Source organism: Salmo trutta, chromosome 27 (genome assembly GCF_901001165.1).
Source record: "Salmo trutta chromosome 27, fSalTru1.1, whole genome shotgun sequence".
Taxonomy (NCBI): domain Eukaryota; kingdom Metazoa; phylum Chordata; class Actinopteri; order Salmoniformes; family Salmonidae; genus Salmo; species Salmo trutta.
In genome coordinates this window covers 2817474-2830265 of record NC_042983.1, presented here as the reverse complement: position 1 = coordinate 2830265, position 12792 = coordinate 2817474, and the positions used below count along the sequence as shown (strand labels likewise).

The 12792-nt window shown below is 43.3% G+C and overlaps 1 protein-coding gene across 3 annotated transcripts in view; it reads right to left on the bottom strand.

The window, feature by feature from the left end:
* The window catches only part of nos1 (nitric oxide synthase 1 (neuronal)), a 64620-nt gene that overhangs the window by 15385 nt on the left and 36443 nt on the right, over positions 1-12792 (bottom strand). For all 3 annotated transcript variants that reach the window (XM_029716321.1, XM_029716322.1, XM_029716323.1), the window contains 8 exons: positions 5122-5223; positions 4674-4868; positions 4401-4486; positions 3298-3442; positions 2078-2182; positions 1832-1890; positions 1266-1382; positions 53-227 (listed from right to left, as the gene is read on the bottom strand). In XM_029716321.1, the coding sequence (XP_029572181.1) occupies positions 53-227; positions 1266-1382; positions 1832-1890; positions 2078-2182; positions 3298-3442; positions 4401-4486; positions 4674-4868; positions 5122-5223 (984 nt within the window). The remainder of the gene's footprint in view (positions 1-52; positions 228-1265; positions 1383-1831; positions 1891-2077; positions 2183-3297; positions 3443-4400; positions 4487-4673; positions 4869-5121; positions 5224-12792) is intronic.

Genomic DNA, 12792 nt, shown 5'->3' with positions numbered 1-12792 from the left:
CATGCATGCGTGTGCGTTATATGCCCCATAAGGAAACGCCCAGTCACCCCACCTTGAAAACCTTCTTGGCCCAGTTTCTGAAGGACTCTTCCTGGCCACACAGCTCATCTCCCTCCCCCATGCGTAGGATGCGCTCCCCCCCCAGCTCCTCGAGCAGCGTGTCCACAGCGTGGGCAAAAGCACAGAAGTGTGGGTAGGCTCTTGAGCCAAGGCCAAACACTGAGAACCTGGAGAGAGAGAAAGAACAGAAAGAAAAAATGAGTGAGAACGAGAGAGAGAATGAGAGAGAGAGAAGGACAAGTACACAGGCATGCAAAGACACACTGATTTGATTCAGACAACCTTACATCACCATCATCTGGCATCAACTGCATCACCAAACTCAGTTTAGGAGTCTGAGATTGCTGATCTACTGAGGGAGTCATACTCTGTGGCTATGACAATGTCATCCTGTCTTTTGTTTTGTTATGTGTCAAAAGTGTAACCAAAATATGTATGCCTAGTAAGCTAGGTCTACTGTGTAGTCTAGGAATGCTATGTTTATGTTGGCAAAGTTTTTGAACCATTTAATTAAAAGGACCACAATGGAAATATGTTTTTTCAAACGTTTGTGTGTCATCTTTGATGATTTTAAATGCGCGGTTGTATTGTGTTTGAAATTGTCAAAATCACTATCCATCTACATACAAGGGAATTGATCAAAAGAGCTTTCTTCCTTCCTCAGTATTCACAGAACTCTATACAGACAGGCAGTATAAAAGGGATGTTTATGTGTTATCTTGAACCAGATGTCCCGTCTGTGTTGGTGATGGTAAAAGGAGACATTCCCATCACCCATCAAAAGACATCAGGTTTAAGAAGACATGTCCTGGGGGTTCTCCTCAGTTCAAACACCTTGGCTATCACCTGTACTCACATGTCTGGATGTTTTGTTAACCTATTAAACTCTGCTCATGCGAAAAATATAGATTTATGCCTAGATTCAAGCAGAATTTGCTTTAAGACGCATTGGCCAACATCGCCATAGCTGATGTTTTGGCAGTGTTGTAGGTGTAATTATTGGTGAGTGGCTGCTTGTGTGTCACAAACCACTCCCTTCCCTATTATAGGATTTGATAGCTCTAACGCAGTTCCACCTAACGCAGTTCCACCTCCGATGCCAAAACAACCCCTATGTAGGTGTCACCTAGTGCGGATCTGATAGAATCTAGCCCTTCAATCCAATCAGATTTTGTTTGACATAATCTTGGGCTTGCTTACTCTACCTGACGTTGGCGAGGGGTCCGGTGCTTTCAAAGTTGACCCTGGTCTCAGGTTCGTCACTGGAGGATTTGCGGGTGTCTGAGTAGGAGGACACGCTGTTGAAACGCACCTTGTAACTCCTGAGAGAGAGGCAGATACAGGGACAACAAGTACACTCTCAGTATAGAATAGTACTTTATTAGTCCATTGCAGACAAATACTTCTGCTCTCCACCCAACCCCAGGCAAAAAAACAAACACCCATTTTTGGAGGAGCACAGGGTCAGTCACAGTGCAGCACCCCTGGAGCAATTTTAGGGGTTAATGGTCTTACTCAAGGGTAAGAGATGGTACACTCCCTCTCACAAAAAAAATTCATTGCAGTTAAGTGATGAGAAGTAATGCTGTGAATCTGTATGAGGATGTCTGAGGATTACTGCAGCCATGATTACATCCCAATTGGCACCCTATTCCCTATATAGTGCACTACCCACTATGGGCCCTGGTCAAAAGTAGTGTACTATATAGGGAATGTAGTGTCATTTGGAACGCATACCATAAAAACATGCTCCGTTTGAATGGGCACTCACTTTCGGTCCTCTGTGTTAGATGTTGGATGTCTCATCTCCATCAAGGCAGCTCCGAATTTCTATACACAAACACAAAAACACTCAGTCAATCGTTTGCAGGTTTACCTTATGTAAATGTAACCAAAATACAGATGGTATATACTGTAGTTGTGTGAATTAAACACACACACACACACACACACACACACACACACACACACACACACACACACACACACACACACACACACTACTGGTCAATCATACCTCTCCATTTTCAGGTGGATCTCCATTGCCAAAGGTGCTGGTCACCGCCAACACAAGTGTTTCATGCTCCAGGTCCACCATGTCGTACTCATCCATTGACATCACCTGTGGAGTGTGTCAATCAAGATGTCCACATTTCATGACGCAATGTCATCATTGTGATGTGAACCAGAGCCATTTTGAAATGAAACAAAATAGAAAAAAAACGCATTTAAAATTTCCCACAAACAAAAAACGGCAGATATTCAAGACTAAAAAAATACTCAGTGTTACCAAAATACCACAGAGACATTAAGGACAAAACCAAATCAAAACATTTCAAGTTACCAGGAAGTAACTTCTCTTCAACCCTTCCCTCTGTCAAAGACCACAAACATTCCACACGGTCATGATCCCAGGACCTAAGTCCATAGAGCACTAGTATCTAATGAACACTACTTGTATTAACAAGGTGATAATGTGCCGCACTACAATTAACACCCAGGCATCAGACTCGCCATCTGACTCTAGCAGCCTTCATGCCTACGGCCATCATGCCGAGAGAACGAGAGGAAACAGGGGATGGACAAGATGATAGGGAGGAAGAGAGGAAATGCACAACCCAGCCCAGTCATTCATCCGCTCTGCATCTGCCTGTCTGACTCAAGTACAAGAAGATCCTTTCCTCTCGTATGATTGATTACATTAACAAATAGGAAGAAGAAACAGAAGATGTGATGTCCTGGAGGGAAACACTAGATGATTGAGAGCCGCAGAGCTGTGTGTTTTTATTGTGATTTTTTTTCAAACACATTTACACAGCCCGCAGTGTTTTATGATCTTATCTTAAACTACAGCTCAACGCTTGGCTGGGTTGATTCCATCGCTGTGTCCCCTGGCGCTTTGCTGCATGAGAGGGAATGGGAAAGTGACAAAAGACACATTTCCGTGTAACTTTGCCTTCTTGGTGTGAAAACTGTCTCCTCGCTTTTTTCAAATCTGCGGGCCTCAGCTTTGTCATTCAAGAAAGTCCAAAAAAGACATGACACAAACTCAGTCAAACTGTGTGGTTTACCTTTGCCTCAAAAGGCATGCTTCAAAATCTCAAAAGCGGTTAAGGGGGATGTTTTGAAGTAGGCCTTTTTATGTTCTATTCGAGATCGCATCAAAAATAGACATGACACATCAACTCAAATATAACTTGTGTGGTAGCTATATAAAAAAATATTTTAAAAAGTTACCTTTGCATCAAAGGCATGCTTGAAAATCTCACATAAGGTTTTTGCATAGTCTTGAGACTTTCCGGTCTCGGTGGCGAATAGTATCGTAGCTTTGACCCTCTTAGCCATGGCCTGGCCCATTAGCTTGGCTGAAAACTTCACAGCCCTGCACACACAGAGACAATACATTTATAATTCACAACATAATAAAATGGCTATAAATAAACATTTTTAAATGGTTCATTCATGAAAGGTTTCATATCACGTAACCAGAAATAAAAAAACGGAAGTTAAATCATAAGCACCAGTGACCAAGGGCAAAACAGACCTTGTTACACCACAATCTTGTTACACCCCCCCCCCCCCAAAGTCTTCTAAACTCAGATGCCTACTGTAGCTTACTAGCTTCCTTCCGCGCTCGTGTGGTTCGCTCGAGCAGACAGGCAGTGCTGCATGTCATGACTAAACAGCGGATGGCAATCATAGCTCGTCGTATCCTCGGGGCAATTCCAATAATAGCTCAGAACCCACCCCACGCACGAAAGAAAGAAAAAAGCAAAACGCTTATTTTTCACCATTGTTCTGACTACTCCCTTTGGGGTTGATTGAGTGAATTACACCATTGAATAGATCAGCTTCCTCTCCTCCCTGTGTCTGTACCACTACCTCGTCTCATCCAATTCAACGAGTGGCAAAAAAAGGAGAATAAGAGCAAATGGAGGATAAACAGAAATAAAGGTGACCACCTGGCCACCCTATAATATAATTGTACCCTTCAACTGAAAAACCATAAATCTCTGTTTTGGATTTTTATTTTTTATTTCTAGTTGTGTAGTGAATAATCCAGAGTCTTGATATTACAAAGACTATAAATAGACAACATGTACAATACATTTCCATGGCTGTCGAGAACTCTAGGCATTACAGTGGAGCTAATAAGATACAAAATCACTAACATGCTATATTTAGTCATAGTTCTTAGTCCCAAATGGAGGACTAGGAAACAAGTGGGCACTTCAGTCTATAAAAGCAAGCAGGACTGCACGGGCGACCTCTGACCCCAATCTAGGTTAAGCATAATGTTGTCCTAAGGCATAATGAAAAGACTCTCTCTCTCTACTCACTTGGCCAGTTTCTTGAAGCCAATGGCTCTTTTCTTGGTGGGTGTCCCATTGTTTACTTTCCACACGTGGTTATTCCACGGGTCAGCCTGTAGCAGAGAGACATAGTTACAACAGTCTTAACATACAGGTCAGTGGATGGCGTTACTGTACATTTGAAGGACATATTCTGATCCAAACCTGGGGTCAAATACATACTGTATGTCAAATACGCTGCTAAAGTACTAGAAAATATTTTACTTTGACCTGGCCACACAAACTCTCCTTCCTCCTCACCTGATACTCGAATGATGGCGTGAGGCGATAGTTGAGCATCTCCTGGTGAAACACTGGGGTGATGCTTCCAGACATTGGGGGTACGATCCAGACCCAGTCCCCCGGGCAGCCCCCCCGCACCCTGACCTCATTCTCCATGTGCTTCATGAAGGACTCTGTGGCAGAGTGGTGGTCCACTATGGTTACCTTAGAAGACTGGGAACATATAATGGTGATCAGTTCCTGTCTGAGGAATTCAATCATTGCAATTGTTTCAGGTTGACATTTAGTAGTACATACTATTTCACCTTCATTTCTCATCCCTCGTGACAGCCTTAACATTGGTTCTGGGTGCCGAGATTCCACAATTTCTAACATAAAGACTTCTAAAGAATAATGCTTTAGGCTGTAATTTATATACAGTCTAGAAATGTGCAGATAATACAATACAAGAACACTTGGCAATCACCTGAAAACTGTAGAGGACTGCTATGTTGATCTCCACCAGTGCCTGGTCCTTCCATAGAGAAGAGGTCTTTCTGGTATCCAGAGCCATCAGACTGGCCACTTCCTATTGGAGAGGGCAAGACAATACTGTAATAACAATAACTGTTGTTGATAACTTAAGGTTATTTGCGTAACCCCGGTTCTCTGATATTACGAGTGAGATATCGCACTATGCGGATTCACCAGAAGTAGCTTGAAGGACCAATTATACACATCTGTTGGAGACCAACAGGTCGAGTGGTGAAATGATGGAGCCTCTCCCCTCATACTAAAAAGCCACTCGCCTGCCCTCTGATCATTCTTGAGCGTACCAAACTTCCTTACACTCTTGTGAGTAGGGGAATGTGGTGAGATGTAGAGCTGGGACAATAAACCCAAAATGATCGACACCGACCATACCGATCACTTATCGCAGGCATTTTGCTGATATCGTTCATTACGATAAGTAGCCTATACTAAAGAAATATGGAAGTTTGAAATTAAATAAGTTTGCTAATATGGGTAATTGTTAATGGGACAACTGATAGCTACAACCACCAAACTACTACTAGTAGTAGTAGTAGTAGTAGTAGTAGTAGTAGTAGTAGTAGTAGTAGTAGTAGACAAAAAAAATGGTGCACATTAATGTTATAAACTTATCTTTATGTATTGTTAACGCATCAATTCAGGCAATTTATCGCGATATGGATTTTTGACAATGACGCCCAGCTCGAGTGAGATGTCTCACTCATAATATCAACGTTCTTTTTCAATTATTTGCTTTAACATCTCACTGTGGGATATGACCAACTCCTGTATCACACATGTTCTACGAAGGAGGACAGTCTCAATATTAACCCTCAGAGGCAATGAGGACAGTAAATCAAATCAAAAGTATGCGCCAATGAAGGCACAGTGATGTCGGTAGAACTTCATAAAAGTAGGAGCGAATGCCCAACAAGCCACTTCGCAAATCTCCTGCAAGAAGATGCCCTTGAACAGTGCCCAAGAGGTAACCATACCTCTGGTAGATTGAGCCTTTAGGCCCTCCGGAGGCTGTAACCTCTTGCAATAGAGCACCACAGTACGAGCTATTAATTTTTCCCTTGGGGATTTTAGAAACACTTCAAATAAGGGCTGTGTTTTGTGTAGGCTTACCCTGGCGTGACATTTTCATAACCGTGTAAATCACTCTAGGACAAGGTGACTTAACAATATTCGCCTAGATTCACCCCCCAAAAATTGTAATAGAAGGTAAAGTACAAATCCAAGATATTGTGTCTGTCATTATTACTTGAGATAGTATAGTCCAGAGTTACAGATTACGACCAATGCTATGCAAGCCACTCAAAAAAAGTAGTGTGTTCTCTCTATTGGGCATAAGAATGAAGACGGCATCTTCAGAGTGTTTTCTGTTTTTGGAAATGCAAAAGTAATGTAACAAGTTACTTTTAATGGAAGTAACATAACAAGTTACTTTAAAAGTAACTCCCCAACACTGGTTGATACACTTGGGGACAATGCTTGGTAAAAATGGGGACAATGCTTGGTGGGGATTGACAATTAGTCTTCCTTCCCCCTTGCTTGAACTAGAGCCGGGGGGAGAGCCGTGACACAGAGAGCACTCTTGGGAAGAGTGGATTCATTTCACAGGTGTAGACTTTACCGTGAAATGCTTACTTACAATCCCTTAATCAACAGTGCAGTTCAAGAAATAGAGTTAAGAAAATATTTACCAAATAAAATAAAAACAGTAGAATTACATAACAATAACAAGGCTATATACAGGGGGCCCGGTACCGAGTAAATGTGCGGGGGTACAGGTTAGTCAAGGTAATTTGTACATTTAGGTAGGGGTAAAGTGACTCATTGTGTTTCATTACATTGGTGTCAGAAGTGATCGGACCTTGCATCCACGACAGTGCGTGTGCTTGGTCGGTGAGCGCATTCCTATAAGACGTTGACTCGCAAGCTAGCGTGAGGATGCACTCTTTGAAAGGAGGGAGTAGCGTAACGACCCTGGGTCTATAAGCGTTCACCGACTGCGGCACAGTCAATAACGCGCTGGACTTCAGGCTAGAAGGTCGAGGGTTTGAGACCTGCTCCCTGCCTGTTTCATTACAGTATTCTATATTGGAATTACCAGAGAATTTAAAACCTTTTTTGTAATAACATAGTATATGGGATTTGATTTTAAGACATTTGGCTTAATTAATTAGATTTTCCATTCAGAGAAAAATTGTCAGTTTGTAAATTCAGACCGTTTCGCTCTCGGAGCACACACACTGGATGTTTGGGCCGAGGAGTATGGTTGATTTGAGCGTTCTGGCCTTACAACAGCAGTCAAGCACCCAAGCTAATGTTGGCTAGCTACTTCCAGACACAAATGAGACCACTGACCATTTTACTCGCCCTAGCAGAACTGGAAAGGCAGTCGTTTTGAAATAATCGCAAAAAAACAGGCTTTATTTTAGTGCATTTTTCACCCTGCCAGCTCCTATTAGTTCTATTGAGCACCGTGGCACCAACTCGCCTTCCGAACGTTCTATTCCCAGCTTATTGTTCAACGTCACAATGCCTGCTTCGCTATTTTTGGCAATGAGACCTTGTTTTATAGTTAAAATGTAAACAACAAAATGTAAACAACAAAAATAATATTGGAACTCTGCGGTCTTCCCACTGTATTCTATGGGGGAAATATAGGCATGTCTGTCTATTTTGCCAAATATCTCACAATGTGTATATTTAGATTTTTTTCAAGTCGGGTGTAACCGGTGTGAAATGGTGGGTATGTATGCCTTATGATTAACGAGACGTGGTGTGATCATAACAACATACAGGAACTCAAGTCCTTTTGCTCACCTGACTTAGAATTCCTTACAATCAAATGCCGACCGCATTATCTACCAAGAGAATTCTCTTCGATCATAATCACAGTCGTATATATTCCCCCCCAAGCAGACACATCGACGGCCCTGAAAGAACTTCATTTGACTCGATGTAAACTGGAAACCACATATCCTGAGGCTGCATTTATTGTAGCTGGGGATTTTAACAAGGCTATTCTGAAAACAACGCTCCCTAAATTTTACCTGCATATTGATTGAGTGACCCGGGCTGGCAAAACCCTGGATCATTGTTATTCTAACTTCCGCGACGCATATAAAGCCCTCCCCCGCCCTCCTTTGGGAAAAGCTGACCACGACTCCATTTTGTTGCTCCCAGCCTATAGACAGAAACTAAAACAGGAAGCACCCGTGCTCAGGTCTGTTCAACGCTGGTCCGACCAATCGGATTCCACGCTTCAAGATTGCTTCGATCACGTGGACTGTTCCGCATAGCGTCGAACAACAACATTGATGAATACACTGATTCGGTGAGCGAGTTTATTAGCAAGTGCATCGGTGATGTTGAACCCACAGCGTCTTTTAAAACATTTCCCAACCAGAAACCGTGGATTGATGGCAGCATTCGCGCAAAACTGAAAGCGCAAACCACTGCTTTTAATCAGGGCAAGGTGACCGGAAACATGACCGAATACAAACAGTGTAGCTATTCCCTCCGCAAGGCAATCAAATAAGCTAAGCGTCAGTATAGATACAAAGTAGAGTCGCAATTCAACGGCTGAGACACGAGAGGTATGTGGTATGTGGCAAACTACCTGCCCTCCAGGACACCTACACCACCCGATGTCACAGGAAGGCCAAAATGATCAACAAGGACAACAACCACCCGAGCCACTGCCTGTTCAACCCACTATCATCCAGAAGGCGAGGTCAGTACAGGTGCATCAAAGCGGGGACCGAGAGACTGAAAAACAGCTTCTATCTCAAGGCCATCAGACTGTTAAACAGCCATCACTAACATTGAGTGGCTGCTGCCAACATACTGACTCAACTCTAGCCACTTTAATAATGGAAAAATGTATGTAATAAATGTATCACTAGCCACTTTAGAAATGTTTACATACCCTACATTACTCATCTCATATGTATATACTGTACTCTATACCATCTACTGCATCTTGCCTATGCCATTCGGCCATCACTCATTCATATATTTTTATGTACATATTCTTATTAATTCCTTTACACTTGTGTGTATAAGGTAGTTGTTGTGAAATTGTTAGGTTAGATTACTTGTTAGATATTACTGCATGGTCGGAACTAGAAGCACAAGCATTTCGCTACACTCGCATTAACATCTGCTAACCATGTGTATGTGACAAATAAAATTTGATTTGAGCTAGTTAGCGGGGTGCACGCTAATAGCGTTTTAAAATCGGTGACGTCACTCGCTCTGAGACCTGGAAGTAGTTGTTCCCCTTGCTCTGCAAGGGCCACGGCTTTTGTGGAGCGATGGGTAACGATGCTTCAAGGGAAGCTGTTGTCTATGTGTGCAGAGGGTCCCTGGTTTGAGCCCAGGTAGGGATGAGGAGAGGAACGAAAGATAAAACTGTTACACGGGCGCCATTTTAAATCAGGAGAATCTCCTCTTTGTAATTATGTAAGTCTGGGCAGTGAGCTTGTTTGTCATCGATCACTAGACCAGAAATAGTCAGAAATGCTTATTTTTTCCCTACTTTTTCCAGTTTCGTCCGACGAACAGATTGTAGTGGTAAAATAAAAAGGGATACATTTTTTACGGAATTCTAAGCATCACTCCAGTCAAAACAGGCTCTGTGAACGTTCGATTTCATTAATTTGCTATGGGCTCGAGCTAGTGTTCCTGTTTAGCCAACGTTCTTAAGCCAACGTTCTTAAGCCGTTTTTCAGCCTTGGGTGAATTTTGACTCGTTCTATTGTCCAGCCTATAGATAGCCAGAGCGAATTTACGAAAGCACCCATTGAGAAAGCACAACGACTATACCATTTAGCTAAGCTAAGAATGACGAGAACAATCAAGTCAATAAACATTGGGTAGTTAGCCTATAGTTAAAATAAATAAATATTATTTCACCTTTATTTAACCAGGTAGGCTAGTTGAGAACAGGTTCTCATTTACAACTGCGCCCTGGCCAAGATAAAGCAAAGCAGTGTGACAAACAACACAGAGTTACACATGGAATAAACAAACACACAGTCAATAATACAATAGAAAAAGTACATACAGTGTGTGCAAATGAGGTAGGATAAGGGAGGTAAGGCAATAAATAGGCCATAGTGGCGAAATAATTACAATAAAGCAATTAAACACTGGAGTGATAGATGTGCAGAGGATGAGTGTGCAAGTAGATATACTGGGGTGCAGAGGAGCAAAATAAATAAAATAAATAACAGTATGGGGACAAGGTAGTTGGATGGGCTATTTACAGATGGGCTATGTACAGGTGCAGTGATCTGTGAGCTGCTCTGACAGCTGGTGCTTAAAGTTAGTGAGGGAGATATGAGTCTCCAGCTTCAGTGATTTTTGCAATTCGTTTCAGTCATTGGCAGCAGAGAACTGGAAGGAAAGGTGGCCAAAGGAGGAATTGGCTTTGGGGGTGACCAGTGAAATATACCAGCTGGAGCGCGTGCTACAGATGGGTGCTGCTATGGTGACCAGCGAGCTGAGATAAGGTGAGGCTTTACCTAGCAAAGACTTATAGATGACCTGGAGCCAGTGGGTTTGGCGACAGATATGAAGCGAGGGCCAGCCAACGAGAGCATACAGGTCGCAGTGGTGGGTAGTATATGGGGCTTTGGTGACAAAACGGATGGCACTGTGATAGACTGCATCCAATTTGTTGAGTAGAGTGTTGGAGGCTATTTTGTAAATGACATCGCCGAAGTCAAGGATCGGTAGGATAGTCAGTTTTACGAGGGTATGTTTGGCAGCATGAGTGAAGGATGCTTTGTTGCGAAATAGGAAGCCGATTCTAGATTTAATTTTGGATTAGAGACGCATAATGTGAGTCTGGAAGGAGAGTTTACAGTCTAACCACACACCTAGGTATTTATAGTTGTCCACATATTCTAAGTCAGAACCGTCTAGAGTAGTGATGCTGGACGGGCGGGCAGGTGTGGGCAGCGATCGGTTGAAGAGCATGCATGTAGTTTTGCTTGCATTTAAGAGCAGTTGGAGGCCACGGAAGGAGAGTTCTATGGCATTGAAGCTCGTCTGGAGGTTAGTTACCACACTGTCCAAAGAAGGGACAGAAGTATACAGAATGATGTTGTCTGCGTAGAGGTGGATCAGAGAATCACCAGCAGCAAGAGCGACATCATTGATGTATACAGAGAAGAGAGTCGGCCCAAGGATTGAACCCTGTGGCACCCCCATAGAGACTGCCAGAGGTCCAGACAACAGGCCCTCCGATTTGACACACTGAACTCTATCTGAGAAGTGGTTGGTGAACCAGGCGAGGCAGTCATTTGAGAAACCAAGGCTGTTGAGTCTGCCGATAAGAATGTGGGGATTGACAGAGTTGAAAGCCTTGGCCAGGTCGATGAATACAGCTGCACAGTATTGTCTCTTATCGATGGCGGTTATGATATCGTTTAGGACCTTGAGCGTGACTGAGGTGCACCCATGACCAGCTCGGAAACCAGATTGCATAGCGGAGAAGGTACGGTGGGATTCGAAATGGTTGGTGATCTGTTTGTTGGCTTTCGAAGACCTTATAAAGGCAGGGTAGTTTAGATATAGGTCTGTAGCAGTTTGTGTCGAGAGTGTCTCCCCCTTTGAAGAGGGGGATGACCGCTGCAGCTTTCCAATCTTTGGGGATCTCAGACGATACGAAAGAGAGGTTGAACAGGCTAGTAATATGGGGTGCAACAATTTCGGCAGATCATTTTAGAAAGAGAGGTTCCAGATTGTCTAGCCCGGCTGATTTGTAGGGGTCCTGATTTTGCAGCTCTTTCAGAACATCAGATATCTGGATTTGGGTGAAGGAGAAATGGGGGAGGCTTGGGCAAGTTGCTGTGAGGGGTGCTGGGCTGTTGACCGGGGTAGGGGTAGCCAGGTGGAAAGCATGACCAGCTTTAGAAAAATGCTTATTGAAATTCTCAATTATCATGGATTTATCGGTGGTGACTGTGTTTTCTAGCCTCAGTGCAGTGGGCAGCTGGGAGGAGGTGCTCTTATTTTCCATGAACTTTACAGTGTCCCAGAACTTTTTGGAGTTTGTGCTACAGGATTCAAATTTCTGTTTGAAAAAGCTAACCTTTGCTTTCCTAACTGCCTGTGTATATTGGTTCCTAACTTCCCTGAAAAGTTGCATATCGCGGGGGCTATTCGATGCTAATGCAGTACGCCACGGGATGTTTTGTGCTGGTCAAGGGCAGTCAGGTCTGGAGTGGTTGTACATTTTTTGAATGGGGCATGCTTATTTAAGATGGTGAGGAAAGCACTTTTAAAGAATAACCAGGCATCCTCAACTGATGGAATGAGGTCATTATCCTTCCAGGATACCTGGGCCAGGTCGATTAGAAAGGCCTGCTCGCTGAAGTGTTTTAGGGACGTTTGACAGTGATGAGGTGTGGTCGTTTGACCGCAGACCCATTACGGACGCAGGTAATGAGGCAGTGATCGCTGAGATCCTTGTTGAAGACAGCAAAGGTGTATTTGGAGGGCAGGTTGGTTAGGATGATATCTATGAAGGTGACCATGTTTACGGATTTGGAGTTGTACCTGGTAGGTTCATTGATCATTTGTGTGAGATTGAGGGCATCAA